The 22,220-nt window shown below is 44.0% G+C and overlaps 1 protein-coding gene across 2 annotated transcripts in view; it reads right to left on the bottom strand.

Moving 5' to 3' along the window:
* Positions 1-458: 458 nt before the first annotated feature.
* Positions 459-22,220, bottom strand: part of LOC128323982 (procollagen galactosyltransferase 2) — an 86,132-nt gene continuing 64,370 nt past the window's right edge. For both annotated transcript variants that reach the window (XM_053248014.1, XM_053248015.1), the window contains exons 4-12: positions 21,152-21,286; positions 18,422-18,626; positions 13,065-13,184; positions 11,743-11,819; positions 9,102-9,208; positions 5,813-5,945; positions 5,279-5,406; positions 3,970-4,176; positions 459-3,058 (exon numbers count right to left, since the gene is read on the bottom strand). In XM_053248014.1, the coding sequence (XP_053103989.1) occupies positions 2,782-3,058; positions 3,970-4,176; positions 5,279-5,406; positions 5,813-5,945; positions 9,102-9,208; positions 11,743-11,819; positions 13,065-13,184; positions 18,422-18,626; positions 21,152-21,286 (1,389 nt within the window). In that variant the 3' untranslated portion in view covers positions 459-2,781. The remainder of the gene's footprint in view (positions 3,059-3,969; positions 4,177-5,278; positions 5,407-5,812; positions 5,946-9,101; positions 9,209-11,742; positions 11,820-13,064; positions 13,185-18,421; positions 18,627-21,151; positions 21,287-22,220) is intronic.

The raw sequence follows: 22,220 nt of genomic DNA, 5'->3' as shown, positions 1-22,220 counted from the left end.
ACTTATTTTGCAGTAGACTCCAAAATTGCTTCTTCCAGCCCTGCTCAGGCCACCTGGGAGCAATGTGTGAGTGCCACCTTGGATTTCATGGAGGACAGAAAGATAGGATACGAGGGATGGATGAGAATGTGTGACTGTATTCCTGACAGAAGGGAGAGTCCCTGCTTCAGCAGGCCTGGCTTTTGCAAGGAGGGTGCCAATGCAGTTCCACCAGCTATGAAACCCAGGTTTGTTCTCTCATTCATGTGTGGGGCATGCAGAAGAGTCCGAAGCAACAGAAGAATGAGACAAGCAAATGGTACTCTGAGAGTCAAGTATTTGCTGGGTGAGGGGAGACCTAAACCCGCCTGAAGGAAGAATATGGTGCCATGGGGTGCTCGTTTTCAGCCACTCCCCAATCATACCACCCCACAGCACTAACATTTGAAGTTGTAAATAAATACCATGACACGGCTGAGTTGATTTGCACCCACTGCTATATATTATCAGTCCAGCTGATAAGCAGCAACACATCCCTTTTGGGGAAAGAGCATAATATGATCCTGCAATTATTCCAGCTAAGAACAATTCCTGTGCACAGCATCTACAGTAGATTTTTAAAAGGCACACAGATTCTTGCTTTGTGTTGTTGTTTTTTTAAAAAAATAATTGCTGCAAAAATTATCTTCTCATCCAACTGTGAAGTCTACGTGAGCTAAACCTAATCTTAGAAGTAAGTGATCACTTGACTTACAGTGCATTTTCTTTTTACACGGGGCTTAGAGTATTGAGCTATTACCCAGTAGAGAGCATATCACAGTTCATCCCAAAAGAGAGAAGCCTGGTTGTCACATAAGAGGGGAGGGGGAGAACACACAGTGCCTTCAGTCCAGTCCAGGCTGGCCTTAAGGGTGGCCAAGCCAGGCGGTCACCAGGCTGGCCTTGCACAAGCCACACAGCTAGGCCACACTGATCAACTAACCACTCCTCACCCAGGTTCACTGTTGATCCAAGGACTGGCCCCGAGTTCAGTCCAAACCCCAAACTGTCAAAATAATAACCAGCAAGCTCGGCATTGCAGGTTTTTTTCTTGGTATAACTTTGAAAGGAGGGCTGTCTGCTCTTATCAGCATTTTTATGCATTCTCTTTAAAAGTTAAGCAAAGAAAGTGCATTTTTTTGGATGCACCTTTTTGGATGAATCTGTTAATGAGGTGAGAGACATCTGTACTAAGAAACACAAGACACTGAAGAAGCAGCATGGGCAGGCCAGTTTACATTCCCTGTTTTGTCTCAATCAAAAACAGGAGAAATGGAGAGAGAAATAGATCTGTTAGAGTGACTACTGTGTCACCCTTAAGGCCAGCCTGGACTGGACTGAAGGCATTGTATGTTCTCCCCCTCCCCTCTTATGTGACAACTGTGTCAAGGAGCCCCTGGTGGCGCAGTGGTAAAACTGCCGCCCTGTAACCAGAAGGTTACAAGTTCGATCCTGACCAGGGGCTCAAGGTTGACTCAGCCTTCCATCCTTCCGAGGTCGGTAAAATGAGTACCCAGAATGTTGGGGGCAATATGCTAAATCATTGTAAACCGCTTAGAGAGCTCCGGCTATAGAGCAGTATATAAATGTAAGTGCTATAAGGCACTGGTTGACAAATTGAGAGTTAATCAGACACATATGTTAGTTTTTAAGGTGGCATCTGTGCCCAAGCCTGGGAATTGCAAAGTCTGGGAGCCAGACACAAATGCTTTCAAGGGAAGATGGGATTATCACAGGACCTCAGCCAGGGCTAGGACAGTCTAGGGTATAATTGATCTGGAAGAGCCGGGTTAAAATTGCTGCCGAGTCCAAGGGGCCTCTCCACACATATGGATACATCACTTGATGACTTGCAGTTGAATGTGTGAACCAACGTGTTGGAGGAGATGTGAAAGTTCTGCCTGTGGGAGTTAATCTGTCACACGTGCAAATCACCACTTGATACTTAATAGTAACATGTGTGACCCAGCTCTAAGCCTCTCAACATCACTTCATCATCTATAAAACGAGAACAAGAGTGACCTATCCCCAAAGGGTTATGCTGACAGTAAGAAAGACTGTGAACTGTAAAGCGCTCTGTAAACTGGAAGTTCTAATATTCTTAGAAACAACCACCAGTCCTTGTATTTTTGATATGACTCTACAAGGAATGAACCAAGCCTTTGGTGACTCACAGAACTGACATCACAGAGATTGACTAGGGTCTCCGATAGGGAGGGGAGATAATTTTTGATTGTGTTCCTTTGAAAAAGAAAACAAGGTCCCCTTCCTTTTACTCCTCTCAAAGAACATGGTTGACACCACAAAACTAACAACAATTCATGTTCAGCAGCAGCAATCACAACTTGAAAAATCCTGTGCACCTCTCCTAATCCCTGCATATATTAATCTTTATAAATACAGTAATTCTACAAATTGATCTGTAGAAAGTCGTCATTCAAGGAACCTTTCTCAGCAGAAACATGCTGCTGTGTAAAGTCTTCCAGGAACTCATCAGAGATACCTTGCGGCACCAAAATATCTTGAGCCAAAACTGTTGCTTGCTGTCAATACATTTCTCCAAAGTCTGCCAGCCTGACCCACTCTGGTTGATGAACTCCCCATACTATTCTTTTACTTGCAGGCAGTCAAATCCCATTGACTTGTTTTCCAGTTCACACAGCACACTGATATCTCTGAAGGTTCCTAGACCAAAAGATGGAGCACAAGGCATGTTCGGCTTTTGCTGCCGATATTGTCAGGGCACCATGGCCAAGTGAGCAGTCATAGTTCGTCTCTCGCAGAGGACGGGTTGAGAGAGGGCTGAGGTGGCAAGGCATCTTTGTTCTGAGCATCTGTATGGATCTGGCCCTGCTGCCGCGTTTTTCGAGACAGCGTTCTGTCCCAGTCAGTGGGCACAGTCTCATTGTCCCAGATTGTGGAGGTCTCTGTGTCACTAAGGTAACCTGGCTGCCCAGTGTAGTGGGTTGGATAGACCAGCAAAGGCTCCGCAGAGAAGGCTTTCAGGTCCCTGGTTTCATAATATTCCATGTACTTGGCACTAAAGAGAGGAGGAAACCAACATCAACATAGCTGCAGATCGGAAAGGGGGAACTTTAACAGCACATTGTGAAATTGTATGCATTTGATGGGGAGCTTGGGCAGCGTAGTGGCTAAAGGACCACATGGTCCTCCCCCAAATCTTACCTCTACTGTGAACCTCTACTCATTAAACACCCTTAAGCAAGCCTTTTTCTCTGAACCCCCATCTACCCCAGTTACAGGGGGATAATTATACCAACCTACTGTCCAAAGTTGTTATAAGGGTTACTGGGATAATGTCTGTGTAGAGCTTTATACTCTAAACATATATATGAAGTGTAAGTATTCTCTTTATAACTATGTATTATACTGAAATGCTGATTTTATATGGTTGTTTACTTGAGCCTTTGTCTCAGAAGAGAGGGTTATAAAGCAAAGCAAACATGTGTGTTTAAAAGAGGCTAAGAAACTAAATAGAATCAAGAGGATCATTTCCCTCTCCCACCCACCCCCACGCCCCCTCTGCCCCCAACCTAGAGTCCCTTTTGCTCTCCACATCACATTTCTGGGTTCTGCCGTTGAAGCTCTCCAGTATTCCTAGACAAAAAGAGATTTCATTGTGACTCATGCCTTCACTCCCACTGGGAATCCCATCTGAGACTAACATCTTTTCTCTATTGAGTTGCTTCAAAAGAGGCCATTGCCACAGTATCCGACAGAGATACTGAGTGCATAATTTAAAAAAAAAATAAAACATGCCTCTTAAGGATGGCAGTGGCAAGTTGCCCAAGCCAAAAGCTGGTCTAGAGACGCAGTTTTCAGTTAGGCAATAGCAAGCAGCTGTTTACTTATGACAGGAACATAAATGGCACAAACCTAGCTTACAGCCCAATGGAAGCTAAAATCAGGTACTCAGGGCCAATGACTTACACTGGGTGCTTGTTATACATGACCGGCAGGAATTCATCTACAGGCAACATCTTGCTGAAAGGCTGAGCCCCAATCAGTTTCTGAGCCCCCTGCAAGGAGATGGCATAACCCAGTGTCCAGTAAGAGTAATCAGCTTCCACAAGATTCATGACGTTGGGAACAGCCTTCTCAGGGCGCTCCACCTGCATCCGTTTCCGACCAATGTAACTAGAAAGAAAAGAAGGAAAATGCTGCCATGTCCATGACATTCTAGTCACATATGTATCACGGGGAATGGTCTGCAAGCACCTGAAGCTGTAAGCATGTGTTGAATCTAACCAAGAGTAGACCTCAGCCATGCCCGAATAGAAGAGTTCTGGGAGCTTCAAGCAAGCTACTCTCAGCTTTCCAAGATGAAAAGTGAGATATAAGAAACAAACAGGCATGCACAGTTAACACCAATGCATAAAGATGATGTGTGGGGGTGGGGGGAGAATTCACATTCTGCTATAAGAATTGAAATAATGAACCAAGAACCAAACCGCAAGGAAAACCTGCGTTCAAAAGTGTCCAGGACTTTGCATCTCTAGAAAGGGTGTGCTACAAGGAAAAAAAATGAAACATGTATATCTACCTACAGAAGAGGCTGCATCTCTATATGATTTAACTACTCTGGCCTTGCTTTCTAGCAATTGGGAGACACATCCAGATTAATAACTTATGCAGAAATGTAAGTGTGTGTGTGTGTTTTCATGGAGTGTTCCTCTATAGGGAAGTAATTCTTAGAGACTCTAAAGGTAAACGTTTGCAGATGCAAGACATTCCCCCAGAGAGAGAGAGAGAGAGAGAGAGAGAGAGAGAGAGAGAGAGAAGAGTGAGCATGCTGGTATGCGCAAGATCGAGAGTGAGCGAGTGAGTATGAAAGCTCAGGAAGTTTTAATTAATTAAAGATCCTTGCTTGCATCAGGCACTAATCCCATCCCTTTTTCAATCCAGGCAGTAGAATCCATTTACCACATTTAATTGTGATCTTCTGCACAGGTATGCAAACCAAGTTGGCCAGTGTTCCCAAGATGCATTGCTCCTTTGCAAATCACATTAAGTCAAGCACAATCCATTCAGAGTGCATCTCAATGAGACCCCCAAAGGCCTACTCAATTTCTTCACTGTAATGCCATGCTGGGCAATTCCTAGGCCTTCCAATTACTCTTTCTCCTACCTCAGTATTTGGGCTGCCAGTGCCAGCTCTTGCAAGCATGCCTGTGGACCACTCCTAAGCTCCGCAGAAGGGAGACCTTCAGCAGGCAACATGAGGTGGACTGCTACTTACATGAGCTCCCAGTCAAGCTGGGCTCTCTCAATATCATCCATCAACTTTGTGAGCTTCCTCTTGAACTGATGCTCAAAGCGCACGTCATCTTCAATGACGAGAGTCTTCTCCATCTCTCTGTCTACCACCTTAAAGAAACAGTAAGAGAAGTCACTGTAATAGACTTTACTAATGACACCTACCAGTTGCTGCAAGACATTCAGGAGTAGTTTGGCAGATCTTCTTGGTGACAGCGCAACAACTTCAGACTGCCTTCCCCACTGATATCTGACTAGCTCCCTCCTTGTCTGGTTTAGAGGCTAAAAGGAAGAAAACAGGAACGGTGCACTGGCAGTTTATTAAAAGAGAGGTCCCAACACATTTCGAGTGGAACTCATCTTCAAGTGATTCACAAAGCACAATGCTCAACTTTTCAGCAGCTACTAGAAATGCTAATCTTTCGAGGTCTCTTTCAAGGCCTTGCAGAAGAAAGAAAAGGGAAACTAAAGACCTTCCTTGAACCCCCTTGTACAATAGGTCAGTGACAAACTTCACCTCCTTCCAGATATAGTAGTGGCTAAGAAAGCATCCAATCTCCCCTCTGGTCAAAACCCTTGAGGAGTAAGGATCCTGGTAGCCAGGGAGCATGTCAATGTTGAGGGCTTTCAGCTGGCTCGTATTTAGTGCCCTGGAAACAAACAACAATAAAAAACAGTGACAGATGCACATCTCAGTATCTTGGCCTAGCTTATACATGGAGGAAAATGAGGTGATAAAATGCTGCCCAATGTCAAGAACTCCCTAGAACAGAAAACTAGCGCAGTTGACAAATTAGGGCCTTTTGCCTTAATGTTCTAGCTTTCTGTTTGCAGAATGCTTCCCCTGCCACCCCGTCACCCCCGCAGGAAACATGAGGAGAAATTCAAAAGAAATGCTTCCACTCACAGAGGAAGAGGCACAGTCCATTCTACCAGTTCATTCCAGCTTTGTGGCAGGTATGGACCCAGAAATACTAGGAGGTGACACAAGTTCACTGCACTTTGCCTTGTAACACAAGGGATAGCGGGCTATCTGAAACTCACAGGATTTGCCCATTGAAGCAGAATTTAACGGCATTTGCAGAATACATGTAAGGGAATGCCAGTGTCTGCATATTGCCAAATCTTATCCAGATCACTACTCTAGGTTTGCTTCCCCCATGCCAAGGCTCTTCATGAAATTTCCCCTTAGTGATCTGTGTGACCCGCCATTTTGCTGCAAGTCATTCCTTCCTCTTCAGCCATTGAAATCGAACAAGATGAATTTGCCCCACATAGCCTTGGAGTTACTCACACACACCCTACATAGAACCCTGAGAATCTCAGTTTTCAACAAAAGCCTTGAGGCCACCCAAGAGCACATCAGAAGGTAGTTGCTACTTCCCTCAGACAGCAGCAGAAAGACCTGTCATCAGTATCCTCTTGAATACATTGATCTCTTGTGCAGCCATAGAAAGCTTTAGAAATATATAACTATCTTCAGAATATTTGCCATCACATGTCTATTTAAACTGCAGCATATCTGTTAAGGGAAGCTGACCAGACACAGAACACACCAATAAAGCTCTTTAATGCCAATCCCATTGGAAAGGGCTGTACAAATGCACAACAATGCTCCACTCTTCTAGTGAATTGTGCCTATAAGCAGTGTTCCCTCTAACAGGGATTCCCAGATGTTGTTGACTACAACTCATAAGAACGCAACAAGGTTCTGATCTGTTTGAGTACACAAGTTCTTCTCTACAGCAAGATGAGAACCATCTGAGAAAGCCAACATGAATCATTTTGCACCAACCAGCTTCACCTTAAATTAATATTTCCCGAAGTTCTGAGACATGCCTTATTCCAAAATAATTTGAAGGCAAACTCTGCTCTTACACACACAGGTTTAGATTATGTAAAACTAAGAAGGGCTGTTCGGTAGTAGAGTACATGTTTTGCATGCAGAAGGCCTCTGGTTCAATCCCTGGTATTTCCAGATAGGTCTGGGAAAGATCCCTGGCCTGGGTCCCTTGGAGAGTCACTGCCAGTCATGAGAGACAACTAGCTGAACCCACACAGATCAGCCGTTAGCTAGGACTCTATTGCTCTCCTTGACCCCTGCCACAGCCCCTGCTTTATTGCTCAGTGTCAGCCACCCACTCTCACTCGCCCCCTCCTCGCTGCTCTTCCTTCTCTGCATATGAAATCCCCAATGCCCAATCACCACAGTGCTTCTGTTCTGTTACCTCCAATTGTCAATGTGTGGGCAGGGCTTGCCACGTATGACCTTAGTGTATTATATATATACTGTACTAGCTTAACCCATGCAGACCATCTGCGCACTAGTACTTGATTCCTCCCCTCACCCCCTGCCAGCCTCCCTCACCTCAGATCTTTCCACCCTCACCTGAGCCATACTCCTGCTCCTCCTCCTGCATCCCATTGCTTCCATCCCCCTCACCTCTCTTGGTCACTCCTCCATCCATTTATTCCATCCCCCTCAACCCTACTGGTCGTGGCTGTAGCATTGTGGCACCTATTGGCCAAGCTACAGCCCCCTATCCCCAGAGACCTCCCCACCCTCATCCAATCCCCGCTCCTGCTCCTCCCAACAGGAGGAGCAGTGGTTGACCAGGCCCTTCCTCGCTGTTGCCACCGCCATGACCGCTCGTTCCCTTCAGGCTGCTGACAGGCCTGGGCCTGTCCCTTGCCTGCCTGCCTCCACCAATGGCCTTGGTAGCCCCAAACAGCAGCAGTGGTTGACCGAGCCCTTCCTTGCTGCCGCTGCAGCCATGCCTGCTCATTCCCCTCAGGCCACTGACAGGCTCAGACCCATCCCTCACCCTCCCTTCTTTCTCTCCTCCTCCCCTCCCCCTCTTTCTCCTCCACTCACTCTTCTCCTGTCTTTCTTCTTCTCCTCCCTCTCCCTCCCTGAGTTAACAGATCTTGTTCGTCTCGTTTCCTCATCTGATTCACACAGTGGCAGCCTCCTTCTCCTGAAGGGGCTCTTTCCTCCCTCATGACCCCTCTCTTTGCAGACCCCTGTCCACTACTATGAGAGCAGAAGCATCATGGTGATTGCGCAGTGGGGATTCCATGTGCAGATAGGGAGGAAGAAACTGTGATGGTTAAGGTCAGTTGGAAAAAATGTGTCTCTCTCTCTCTCTCTCTCTCACACACACACACACACACGCACTGCCACACATGGGATTAGCCACAGGTACGCCTTAGAGAATTATATATACAGATAGATATGGATTGACCAATGGTCTGGCTTGTATAATGCAGATTTCTAATGTTCAGAAGAAAGTGGCTTCATGCATTCAGATGCCCTCAGCAGCTCTGGGTATCTGTATTAGTCACTGATCTGGTGTTTCCACTGACTGGAAGGAGGGAAATCCAAAGCAGGGTGTCATGTTGACCAGCATCAGGCATCCTTGTATAAGGGCAATTAATTCTGCTGCATTAAGAACAACTGAACAACAATCCAGTCATGCCCAATGCAGAGAAGTGGCAGAATACCTATCCTCAATGGAGGTAGAATGGAAGGCAGCAAAGCCAGAGCCAATGAATTATGCAGAAATTTAGCAGGAAACTTCCTCTGTGGATGAGTGTGTCAGGCTCAAAAAGGCCTTGCAGTATTTTGCATAGTCCACAAGCATTTCCAGGCAGATAGTGTGACAGAGACTGCCTCAAAGATATCTTTCATGCCCTGCCATCCATCAAATTCAACATATCAAAAATAGTTCTGTTGTCGAGGTTCAAGCATTGTGCCAGACGATGTTTAAGCCTTCCACAGTCATAGGAGGCAGATCAAGACTCACTTTCCATCCACGGCTTCTACCAGCTTGACAGCAATTTCCTGCTCGTGCAAGGTTCGCAACATTCGATCCCGCCTGTCTTTCCGACGTTTCAGGTTTATCATGAAAATCTAGAAAGAGAGAGGGAGACCAGATTTCCCCTGCAAAATTAAAGAAGGCAGTGGGGGTGGGGAAGTGTGTAGTGGGCTGAGAGACTTATGGATTGGGGTGTTGTTCTTTTCAGTTTGATTAATGCCATACCATAAAATATATCCACAGCTGAGTAAAAGGACTCTTGCCATTCAACTTAGTGGCCAATTGTCATGGAAAATCAAAGCACGTGTGTGTGCGCACACACACATACACATGCCCCAGAACACAAAACTGCTGAGAACCCAAAGAACTGGGGGTGGAGGGAATAAAAGCCCACACATGTGTGAGTGTTAGCACGACTCTGATCTTGCTCTGGATAAAGAAGCTTAGACACTACATTCCCTGGGTAGGGACAATTCAGTGCCTCACTGCCAATGGCATTCAGGGCTGCAGCTCAATGGTCAGACACACTTGCTTTGCGTGCAGAAGACCCAGGTTCAATCTTGGCACCTCCCAAGCAGGTCTGGAAAAGATCCCTGTCCAGCAGCTGCAGAGACCTTGGCTGGCCTCACTCAGCCCTAAAGCTCTCTCCAGGGCTAGTCTGTCCACTAGGTCAGGCTACCCCAACCTGCTGCCCTCCAGATGCTGCTGAACTACAACTCCCAGCATACCCAGTCACAATAAATTGTGGCTAGAGATGCTGGGAGTTGTAGTTCAGCAACATCTGGAGGGCAGCAGGTTGGGGAAGCCTGCACTAGGTGGTCACCTAGGGCACCAAGTGGGGAGGGGCACTGATGGCCTGGGTCATGTGCCAGGCAGTGAGCCAAGAGCAGGGCCAGCCTGCGTGCTAGGCAGACCCAGGTGGCCACCAGGAGCAGCAACTTGTCAGATAGGTTGTTGCATTGTTGCACCACCCCCACCCCTTGGGCCCCGTGGGTGGGTGCATGCATCTCCCATTGTGCAAGTGAGCGGGCGGGCGGCTGAGCAGGCACTCCCCATCCCTTTTGCCCACCCAGCTGCCCGTTTGCTCTCCCCACACTTCTGTTGCTGGTGGAATCCAAGGGGAAAGAGCATCTAAACCAGAGCTGCACAACTTTGGCCCTCTAGTGGCTGTTGGACTACAACACCCATCATCCCCAGCCAGAGTGGCCAGTCATCAGGAATTATGGGAGCTGTAGTAGTCCGACAAATAGCTGGAGGGCCATAGTTGCGCAATCCTAACCTTAATAGACCCCAAATGTGAATTTTTAGTGGCAAGTTGTTTTGCTTTCCAACAGACCAGGAGCTTGCTTGTGAGACGCCTTAAAAAGGAGAGAAGATTAATTTAGCAGAGTTCAGAGTCCCACCAAAAGCTGTCTCTGTTCCACACAGCCATTACCAGATGCATCTATGACCATAACAACAGTGTAAGCCAAGTTCAGCTGTGCAGAGAACTGCCACAAACCAATCAGCAGCTTATCTTGCCTGAACTGTAAGTGGATTACCAGTTACAACAAGGGCAAGGAATAGGTAGAAAAGGTTTGCCAGGCAGTCGTACCTAGCCCAAGCCAAGCACTTACAAACCCAAACCTGCCTAGCCAAGAGCATCACTGAAAACATGCAGAATGGTCTATGGGGTGCACTCCTGGCCAAAAGCAAGCAAGAACAAGTGCAGCTTTCAGGCATAGGGAGGAGGAACTGGCATCTATTTAAAACCCAGCTTGTACTCCAGCACTTCCTCCTAACGTGGCACAGATAAATAAGTCTGGCAAACAGAATGCAAGCCACAAAAGGTACAGAACAGCTTAAAATATTCCAGCCACCAGACAGCATAACCGCCAAACATGATGTGTTTATACAACACAGTCAGGTAGTGTTACACAAGTCACATAAACAGAGACATCTCAGGGCTGGTCAAGCCAGCAGGCCAGCTCCTGGCAGTGAAAAACTAGAGACAACAGCAGCCAGTTGTTGGTAGCTCCACCCATTCTCCTAATCCCTCCCAAGAATTCTACAGACAATTCAGTAGCCCTGTGTAGGGTATCGACGCAAGGGTGTTTATCCAACCATTTCTGCCAGCACCTCTTAACCCCTCTCTTTCTACATAGCATAGGTAGGGTGTGGTAGGACTAAAACCTTACCACACCAGCATCCCAGTGTGAACTGGCAAGAAGGGAGTTCAGAAAGAGCCTCTGTATTCTTCTTATGATGCTTCCATGCGTATGTAGAAACAAGAGCAAAATAATGATCGTTCACAGATCAAACCATACAGTCGATGGGCGCCAATGAGCTCTTTCTTCTTCTTGTCAAATATCAGACATGGGAGTCCCAATTGAGTTTGTTAAGGGAAGCAAAGTGTTAACACACCTCTTCTCCATGCCTCCCCCAGTCTCACAGCTGTTATTTATATTTTTAAAAATCAAGCACAGGGGCCCCAGTCACTTGCCATATCATCAAGTTTGGCCTTTTGATGCCTGAAACCAAGCAGCATCCAGTATGGCAGCAATGTCTACAGCCAATCCCTACTGATTTTGCTCTATGCTCTTTCACTCTCAATGAAATTAGCACACAAAAGCAGGCACCCTCCCATTACCTCATCAAATCCCATCTTGTCTGGATGCCTTGGAGGAACCGTGACATACTCAGAAGGTTCAACTGGAGGACGGTCAACTGGAAGAGATGAGAAACAGCCATCACAACACATTAACAACAAATGTCTTGAAGCTGCTCGGTGGAGAGTGAAAATCGTTCTCTGAGTACAATCAGGTTTGTACGCAGCTTCTCATTGTGCTGGGCAACTTACTTAAGGGTCAATCCATATGCAAGTTCCAATGCATTCAATGGGGCTTGCTCCTAGTTAAATGTGAATAGGGCTGCAGCCTTAGCAGGCTGCTACTGGTCTCTAATGCAATTTTATAAGAACAGAAACTCACCAGTAAAACATAACTTATAGACAACAGCCTAGTAATGGCTGGTTTCTCCTCTGCATCAGCCTGAATATCCCGAATGCTAATCTAAATCATGCCAGAAACTTGAGTTGGTGCATCAGAGCAATTTTGAAAGGCTGTTCTAGCTGGGTAGACTACCAGAAATCAGTTTAGATATCATCATTAATCAATGCAATTCAATTTGATACTGGTGAGCACACATTGATACTTTGGGGGTCTCAACAAAAGAGCTTGTTCTGTATCTACACCCTTCATTTCTTTAACAGTGGTGTTGTGAAACATGTGGAATGCCAATGTAAAGAGTCTTTAATGAGCCAACTAGGACACTACTGGGTAGAAGTTTTGTCCCAACAGTCAGAACTAACTCCCCTGGCCCAATTTGGGATGGGGATTCAGTAAAACAAATTCACTTTTGGCAACACCTGAAAACACCTCCAATTACCTTGATCCTATTTCAGTTCAACACCATCACACTCCCAATGACATTGCCAACGTTTTGAGCGACCAATTCCTGCAATTTGACATGATGCCACAGCGAGCTCATTTTCAACTTCTCCATTATGGCAAGCCCAAAAGTCTCCCGGCCACCACTGCATCCCTTCTTCAGACTTCCCTCAATGAGCATTTGCAGTGGTGTGGAGGGCTTAGGGTAGCATAGGCTTCAGGATTAAGGCCTCATCATGGACATGAGCATGCATGGCAGCAATCCAAAATGGAGTTACTGCTTGTGACACCATCCAGGCTCACTCACAGTGAGCTTGGTGTGGCATAATGTCAAACTGCAGGAATTTGAAGCTTAAAAGCCCAATTATGAACTTTGGCAACATCACTAGTTAATGTTAATGACATTTCCTCATAACTAAGAGGTACTTAAAACCTCAGAATTCAAAAATGGCTGCCAGCAGAAATCTGAAGGAAAAACTGCACTGCAGTGAGATGGTGCATGGATGCCCAATATATTACTTACTCATTGCCTCAGTTAGCAGATGAATAAGATTTTCAGCTTCATCTTCCAGGGTCTGGTGGGGTTTCAAGGGCACAGGGAGGTAACCGTAATGTTCTCTGTTGCAAATGTACATCTGAATGTCTGGGGGTAAAAAGGGAAGGGGGAGGCAGAAATATGTTGTTGGCCCCCTTAGTGAAGCAAAAGCAGTTACCATGGCAATCTCCCCTGACCGCTTTCAGATCGTGTTTTGAATTGGTCTAGAATCCCTCCAGATCATTAGTACAATACAGGAAACTGCATGTCCCATCTTGGCCCTGACAATCAACTCAGTGTCAGGGCCAAGGGGCAAGCCAGCAATCACCCTCTATTTAAGAAACATCTCGCATATAGTACTAGGGGCGGCACATGAATAAAATGAAGAGGCCCCAATATGTAAGTGGACATTCTAGACAAAAACCATGAAACAAGGAGGAGGCCACAGAAGAAAAGGAGGAAACATGGCACTTGCTGGTTAATGGTAGTAACACCTATACAAGAATTAGCCCATCCCAACAATTAAAAAAAAATCAACGGAATTAAGGAGGAAAACGGTGTTGCACTTTCAATAATTTCTTAATTAAGGGTAAAGTTTTCCTGCTCTGTTGGGGCATTCTCAGTGTGTCTGTGAAGCCATGCTGACCTTACCCTGGGGCTCGAGGAAGAAGCACATTATGAGGAAGAGAGCAAGCACAGCTAAGCGAGTTGTCAGCCAATCCAGTTATGGAGGACACAAACTGGTTCCTTCGCTTGGATCAGATCACCAGAGCAATGAGTTAAATAGCAACTGATTTGCATGTTAGAACCCTTTCACACATCATGCAGTAGCAAACCCTGATTTGCAACTAAAACTACACTCAGCATGGAGTTAGAATCAGAACTGAGTGGCTGTGTGTAGGGTGAGTTTCTCCTCTTGTATGTTCCCACCCATGCAATGGACACTGTGTGTATCAGAGGCCTGGCTTTGGGTTCCCCAACCAACTAAGATGTGGTGGGAGAGGAGCAGGACCAGGACCATTTGAGTTGTCATATATTTTCTAGGGAATCCCGCTTGGCCCCTTGGATGTTTTCATCATTTAGTTAGAACCTGACTTTTTAGGCAGGCTTTTGGAGCAGATTTATCTGCTGCTGTGCTGTGGGAGGAAATCTCATGATTCTTCTGAGTGTTTTCTGTATTATTAGATTTGGAGTTGATGCTCTAGATATTGATGTTTTGATTATTTCTTTGTTTGTTTAAATCTGTTAGCTGCTTTGCCTTTTCTTTGAGGGGGGAAGTGAGAGAAACATTTTTAGCCTACTTTCCTTAAGAAAGTAAGCTTATAAGACTCATGCGTGTGTGCGTGTGTGTGTGTGTGTGTGTGTGTCCTATCAACCAAATTGGGTACAGTTGTAGGGACAAATAGGGATGCCTCAAAAATTGGGTACAGTTGTAGGGACACATATGGATGGCTCAAAAGGGCATCGTCTGTAATTATGTCATCCACCCCAATTCATGATGGCAGATGTGTGAACATTTGAGGCACAAGTGGGCTAACTTGTGGACCACCTAACTGATTTGGACCAATTTTGGCGCAGTTGTAGTGAGTGACACAAAGCAGCCTCAACAGCCTAGTTTCTGACTATATCATCCACCTCAATCCAGGATGGCAGACATTTGAATCTTTAAGGCACAAGTGGGCTAACCTATGAACTGCCTAATTGGTTTGGACCAAAATTAGTCCAATTGTAGGGATAGTGAAAGGAAAATAGGCAGATTAGTTATTACCAAAACAACTTATGTAAATACAAGTTCATGCATTTGACTCAATACATTGTCAGAAACTTTATATTTTCAACTATCAACTTAAAAAGTATTTAGTGTACTGTACAACACACACAAGTATACCAGGCTCAATGTAGTTTTTGTCACGGGAATCTTAACCAGGTATAATGCTCAGCCCAATGCCATTAGCAAATCCATTTTTCAACAAACTCTGACTATAGCTCAGCACATAATAGCACAGGTCCCTTAAATTTAGATGTTTGGACTGAGATTCAAATAAGAGACAGCTGGACTTGGCTTGCTTATTGTTGCTACATCCGTTCCCCAGTGAAAATATTTTGTGGGCACATGATTCTCTTCCTTATGCGCATGCCTCTTCTTTGGTTCTGGGACTTGGCATTTGAGCCAAAAGCCACCAAAGCCAAAAGGGAAAGAGTCCCGGTGATTGCAATGGGCTGTAGATCAGACTACCAGTTCAAGCGCCAGCAGGCCTGAGAAGCTGCAGAAATTCAGCCACTCCATAGCTGCTTTCCAATACGAAGTTGAAAATAAATATTTCCAACTCCATGGGTTTTCCTTCCCCCCCCCCCACTTTTTTTGAAGGCCCGAGCTCCAAAGTTGAAAACTAAGCTCCAAGCAGACATGACCTGCTGAGCCAGTGGCTCAGATTATAAATAGCAGGACTAACCTCCGCACCCCAGTATTTTTTAGTAGAGCAGGATTGTCTGCGAAAAGAGCTATTGTGTCTCTGCACCATTATGAACTCTTGTCTACAGGCAAACCAGCTGACTGCAATTCTTGCCAAACCACAGTTCAACTGTCAGGTGGCCTTTATGGGAAATTGAAGGAAAGTTATCCTGACTTTAACGGATTTGGCAAGAATTTAATCAACTATTTTGCACACCCAGCTGCCTCATTCCCCAGCCTCTGACTTGTTAACCATTGTAAAAACATCCCAATTGCTCAATAAGCTTTGGGTAAGGTTTGCATTTTCCTTCGTATCTTCATTACCCCTTTATGCACATGTGTGTGCGTACACCGACCCACCCACACCTGAAATTGGCTTTGAATTCATCTAGAATGCTGTCTGTTGCTCAGTTTTTTAAATCAATGCCATGCTCTCCAACATTTCACAGAGGCAAATAGGGACAACATTTAAGCAACAGTCCTTTTCTCACACCAAGGATCACTGCCTGAGCCCCTTTCATATTGCTGAAGACTCTTCTCTCCGGCTGTTTTCATGTAGAACTTTTCTACACATTACATGGAATGAGGTGGAAGACTAGGGTGATAAGAATTCTGGATTGTACCATTTCAGAGACCAGATGGAGAGTTGTCATTTCCCCCCCACAAAAAAAATTTAAACATGCATATAGTAAGCTAGTACACCAGGATGAAAGATTTAGCACAGATTCTCCCTAATGTGCACAGGGTTGTTGTGAAAGAGAAACTTAAGTATGTAGTACACCGCTCTGGGCTCCTTGGAGGAAGAGCAGGATATAAATGAATAATAATAATAATAATAATAATAATAATAATAATAATAATAATAATAATAATAATAAAAAATATCACCCTTCCACCTGGACTTTGAAGTTTTGCTGTCCAGATTACCAAAAAAATCCCTTGACAAATTTTGGATTTTTCCATACAAATTTTTTAAGAAGTTGGGACTTGTACAGGGAATGTACAAAATACAGACACAATGTAAAAACTGATATCAGAGTGATAATGTTGGTACAAATATTCATGTTGTTACCAAGGGAAATATTCCAAGACTAAATGCATCCAAGTCAGGAGGTGATGACTGAAAGGAGTCAGTTGACATTTGTACTTCCAGGTTTGACAAGTTCACTTATTTATCTATCATATTTTTATACCGCCTGATATGCATATCTCTAGGCAGTGTACAAAATTTAAAATATTTAAAAGTCACAAATTAAAATACATGACAATAAAACAATAGAATAAAAATATTAAAACAAGTTTTTTAAAATTATTAAAGTTATTAAACATGTCAGGGAGGGAAACCATTTCTCAAGAACATTGCCTTTATATATTTGGGATGTAATGTCGCTTATAGCTGGGTTGAAATTTTATTCATAATAAGTATGTCCCATGTTTTCTTATACCATTCCTTGATTGAGGATGTTCTTTTTTGTTGTTGCTTTTTTTCATTTCAACACTATTTAGGATTTTGCCGCTATTAAAAGAAGTGTGTTCACTGTTGGAATAGTCTCACAAACATCCCACAGTAGGAAAAGTACCATGGGGTTTAAAGGTAAGCTATATCCTGTAATTTTTAAAAAATATGATTAGCAATAGCAATAGCAATAGCACTTACATTTATATACCGCTCTATAGCCGGAGCTCTCTAAGCGGTTTACAATGATTTTAGCATATTGCCCCCAACATTCTGGGTACTCATTTTACCGACCTCGGAAGGATGGAAGGCTGAGTCAACCTTGAGCCCCTGGTCAGGATTGAACTTGCAACCTTCTGGTTACAGGGCGGCAGTTTTACCACTGCGCCACCAGGGGCTTAGTTATCTTAAATCACTGTTGATGGGGACAGATCCACCAAGCAAAAGTATATATAACCCCAACTCTCCACACAATTTTCAATACTGCCACTGAATTTGGTCACCTCAGTCTACTGCCTGTTTCTTAATGTGTAGAATGGCTCTTACTCTTCAATCACCTCTCTTCTGTTGATTTAAGAGCAAATAATAGATATGTTCCTTTGGTTAAAAATGACCTATACCTTCACTGATATAGGTCAGTTCTGCCCCACTCAGCAGTGGGAAGGGTAACTGTTCCTATCCAACCTCACATCATCGTTTTTCTAGTGGCTGTTACTAGTGTCTACCATTTTGTTTTGGACTATGAGCCCTTTTGGTACAGGGAATAATCTTATTTCTTTTTTCTATGTAAGCTACTTTGAGAGCCTTTTTGTTGAAAAGCAGTATATAAATATCCATAATAATAATGATTCCGCTTAGCAGAACAAAATGAACTTCACTAGCTACAGCAAGCCTGCTCATCTCCCCACCCCCAACAACTACCATAATCCTCAGCCACAGTGGCCAATAGTCAGAGATTATGGGAGTTTAAGGCCAACATCTGCAGGAGGGTCAAAGCTGAGCAGCACTGAGCTACAGCATGCAAGAGGACAGGCTAAACTCAATGTCGGCCTCAGTGTCCATATTTATGATCTTATTGGTATGTGCACGAAAGACAACATGCATTTACTGCTATTCCAGACTTGGTTTATACTCATCTCCGAGTTTAAGTCATCATTGCAGAGTGGCTGGCTGTAAGAACAACAGTCCCGAGGGTCACCTAAGCAATCACTGGACCCATAACCAGAGCATACCATCTGAGGGGTGGGCAAGAGGAGCAGTTGCACCCCACCCCAGATTGAGAAAATCCTGTTGAATTCAATGGGGCTAACTCCCAGATAAGTGGGTATAGGATTACAATTTTCACAGGCCCTGGAAAAAGTCTTGGGCATGGTGTCCGCCCATGCCCATAACATTATTATAATACAATTACTTCCACGGTTGGTTCACAAGGGATACCTGCTTGGCGACTTGAGAAGGCAAAGACAATGATGTCATCAAAGGTCCAGGTATAGTCCTGATGTGGGGGATAAAACATCAGCTTATCAGAGGCCTCTTTTCTCAGGTCAATTAGGAATGTGGAGTGAACCATCGGAACTGCAAAGCAGCCGGTCCTCTTCCATTCCCTGACCAGGACATAATCTGGTGTTCTCTTGTAGTAGCCCTGGAATAAGGAGAATGCACAGCTTAGTAAAAGGAGAACGACTGCCTACCAGAACCTCTACATCTGGTCCATTTCAGCCAGTAGCAGAATCCTACAATATCAAGTACCCAAATGGTATGACTGTTTGAACTCTGGATCTGGGAATCAGATCATCTAGCAAAAACCATACCACTCTTCTTTTAAACAAGTTGCAAAATTTAAAAAATAAAATAAAATAAATAAAATAAAATAAAATAAAATAAAATATGAAGTCCTACATTTGAACCAAAAAAAAAAAAAAAAAGCATAGTCAGGCTGATCAAAGACCCAGCTGAACATAAACTATACTCACTAGGATTAGCTGGTGCTCTGCAGGAAGTACTCAGGTCCTCAAAGTATCTGCACTTTTTCCTACTTCGTTGCAAAAGGAGATGAGAGCTTACACCTCATCAAAAAGCAACAGTGCACCATGGAACAACCCTATACCAAAGCCATCTAACCCTAAATGCAGAGGCAGGCCTACAATCAAGGGAACATGCGACCTGCCATCTGGCTTCCCTGTTGCACCATAAGGCTCAGTCTCCGAAGTGCTTCTAAGATTAACTCCCATTTCCCACAAAAATGGAATATGTGCAAATGATACTTTACACTCCGCCTGCTAGGTCATTGGCCTATTTGAAAGTGACCAAACTCCCTCTGTCAAGAATGGGATAGACCACCTGGGCACAATACGAAGGGAATCTAAAAACAACAAACAAGCAAACAAAATCTCTGGAGAAGGAATATCAGAAATATATTCCCAGCTCCCTAGGAACCCTCCTTAAGTTGTAGGGCTAAGACAAGAGAGAACCTGAATCAAAATGTATCATCATGCCTGGCAAATATTACTGCATAAACCACTTTCAGTGACGGAAACAATTACTTAAATGTCCATCCTGAAAAAACACAACTTTCCAGCTCATTGGCAAGATGTGAGAACAGCATGGCACAGACAGAAGCAAACCTGAAAATAATTCCAAACACTGAGTCACTGAGATGAAAGGTGTGAACACCATTTGTTGCCCTGGTTTTCTGTGCTACCTACCTACCCTCAGATTGTAGCTTTGCTGGGAACAGCAGCCACTTATCAGACAATCAAACCCAGCTTTGCTTGAAGAGGTTTCTAACAGACAGATGTCATACTAAAGAGCAAGGAATTTGGGTTGCTTCTGTTCCCAGGAACTGCTGCAACACTGCTGCTCCAGCTGCACACAGATGTCAGCCTATTCACCAACAACTAATCCCCAAAAGGGGAAAACTCAGGAAGAGCAGAACGAAACCACTGGACTAGAAGTGTAATACAAAATCTAGGAGTGGCAGGGGAAAACATGTTTTCGTTTCATCTTCACAAGAAAACTTACAAGACGTAATTCCCTGTCAAGATTATTTTCTTTGTGGGCTTCATTTTCCCATCAAAAAATCAATTACACTAAAGAACTGGATACTTGGGTTAAATGTGATGGACCTGGATGTCAAACCCCAAAGGCTTTGGGCAAAGTCATAAGTCTTTCAACCTTAGATTCCTGTTTGTATTATAAGAATAGCAGCAGTGTCCCTCACCAGGTTGGGAGGAGGAGGAGGTGGAGGAGGTTGTTTGATTGAAGAATGTGGTTAAGTTTAACATGTATAAGAATTAATAAGAGCTTCCTGTGTCAGATCAGACTAGGCTGATACCAATAGAATTCCATCAGAGCAATCTAAGGAACCACCACTAACTTAGAGAGGGAAAGAAACTGGTCTTACAGATGCCCAAAATAACACACACACAAAATTCATGTGGTTTTAAAATTGTTTGTTTAACAGTCATTCCCAATTAAATATGGAATGCCAGGACTGAACTCTTGAAGTTGTCAGGTATATGACAAACTATTGTCTCTGACCTGGAAACATTCAGTGAGTAAGAATTTTCAGCTAATAAGTATTATCCTACATTTATTTCCTACATACTCTGGTGAAGTAAATGCTGCTAGTTGCTTCCAACTGGTTATATAGAATGGCAAAATATATACCCAACTAAACAAAGAAGGTCTCCTTATTTTAAATATCAAAACATTAAGATTTAGAAACATTAAGATTTAGATTTTTAACAGTATATCTGCCTAAGGGGCCAACTTAAGGTGGCTTCACACATGACCCTATATATATTTGTTATTGTTGCATTTAAATCCCACTCTTCCTTCAGAAAGCTTAATTTCCAAACCAGGCACGGACTAAGTATAGAGACCTGCTTTGTTTTTAAACGCACAAAGAATCATCTGCCCATAGACCACTTTTGCACTGAAGATGATGGGTTTGTGGCATGTTATGGTACTATCACACATAACCAGGAACTGAAGATTTTGAATCAGTACGCAAGCAGATAAAACTGGCCTAAATTTACTCCCAGCTCAACTCACCCCACTTTCAAACATTATAATGCAAGTTCCTTGGGGCAAGTACTTGGATATTTTTATTTGCTAATGTATAAAGCATCATGTACAGTAGTGGCGCTTAGTAACAATACTTGCCTGAGGTGTCATTCCACACCAGAAGTTAGAGTAGAGAGAGCGCGATTCAAGCATTGGTGCCACAATGGTCTTATTCTCTGCTATCATCAGATTCAGCACTTCTGGGTTAGTCAGGAAGTTATCAGCATCAATGAACTAGGAAAAAGGAGACAAAAACAGACAAGGCTCCATCCAATAGGTTCTTGGGGATGGGATAGCTTCTAGATGGCTCAAAATAAGAGTGTGATCCATCTTGAGCTCTTACAACATGAACTTTTGCATCCTTCACAAATCCAGAAGCATTAAGCTAGCCAAAATCTACACTGTACTGAAGCCAACAGCAGACATTAGTAAACTTTCCAACTACTTTTGGTACATACCAAAAGCTGACACTAAATAGTAAGGAATTTAATTGATTTCTACTGAATTACCCCTGGAATTCATAAGCAAGAATAGAAACCTCCAAATATTTTTGCACTGGGCCCAGCAAAGTGGTCCACTCTGTAGCCATTATAGGAAAAGAGCTTGATTTGCGCTTTGGTGGAACCCCGGTCCCATTTTTGTCTACAAGAGCCCAACCTGGAATAACTGAAGTAGTATGCACAAGAGCAGAATTCTTTCTCCTCACCAATATGTTACTTAAGTTGGAATTAGAGGCTGCTGGAATTAGAGGCTTTGAAGCAAGAGTATATGGCTTTCAGGCAGCCTTAAAGAGAGAGTGTAAATCTGTACTGCGGTGGGAGCCACCGAGCATCTTGGATCATTCAGCAACAGCAGTGCCCCAAGCACTGCCCTAAGACATTGGCACTATCCATGAATATCAGGTCAACATGGTGCATCGTGGTTTGTTAATGTGTGAATGTAGCAATCAATACACAGTGCAGTGTTGGTGAACAGTTGGTTAGGCATGTTTTGGAATCTAACTAGCTACATATAGCAGCTCACACAGATGCTTGCATGGAGAGATGTATGGGAATCCAGGTCTTAGAGCAAGAAATCTTATGAAAAAATCTTGTCCTAGTACTAGGAAAGAATCACTAGAGTGACAGGTGTAGGAGACAAGAAGCAGTGAATGTTAAAAACAACAACA

The sequence above is a fragment of the Hemicordylus capensis genome, chromosome 4 (assembly GCF_027244095.1).
Source record: "Hemicordylus capensis ecotype Gifberg chromosome 4, rHemCap1.1.pri, whole genome shotgun sequence".
In the NCBI taxonomy this organism is placed as follows: domain Eukaryota; kingdom Metazoa; phylum Chordata; class Lepidosauria; order Squamata; family Cordylidae; genus Hemicordylus; species Hemicordylus capensis.
The sequence above is the reverse complement of the archived record's forward strand: the minus strand, read 5'-3'. Positions and strand labels throughout refer to the sequence as shown.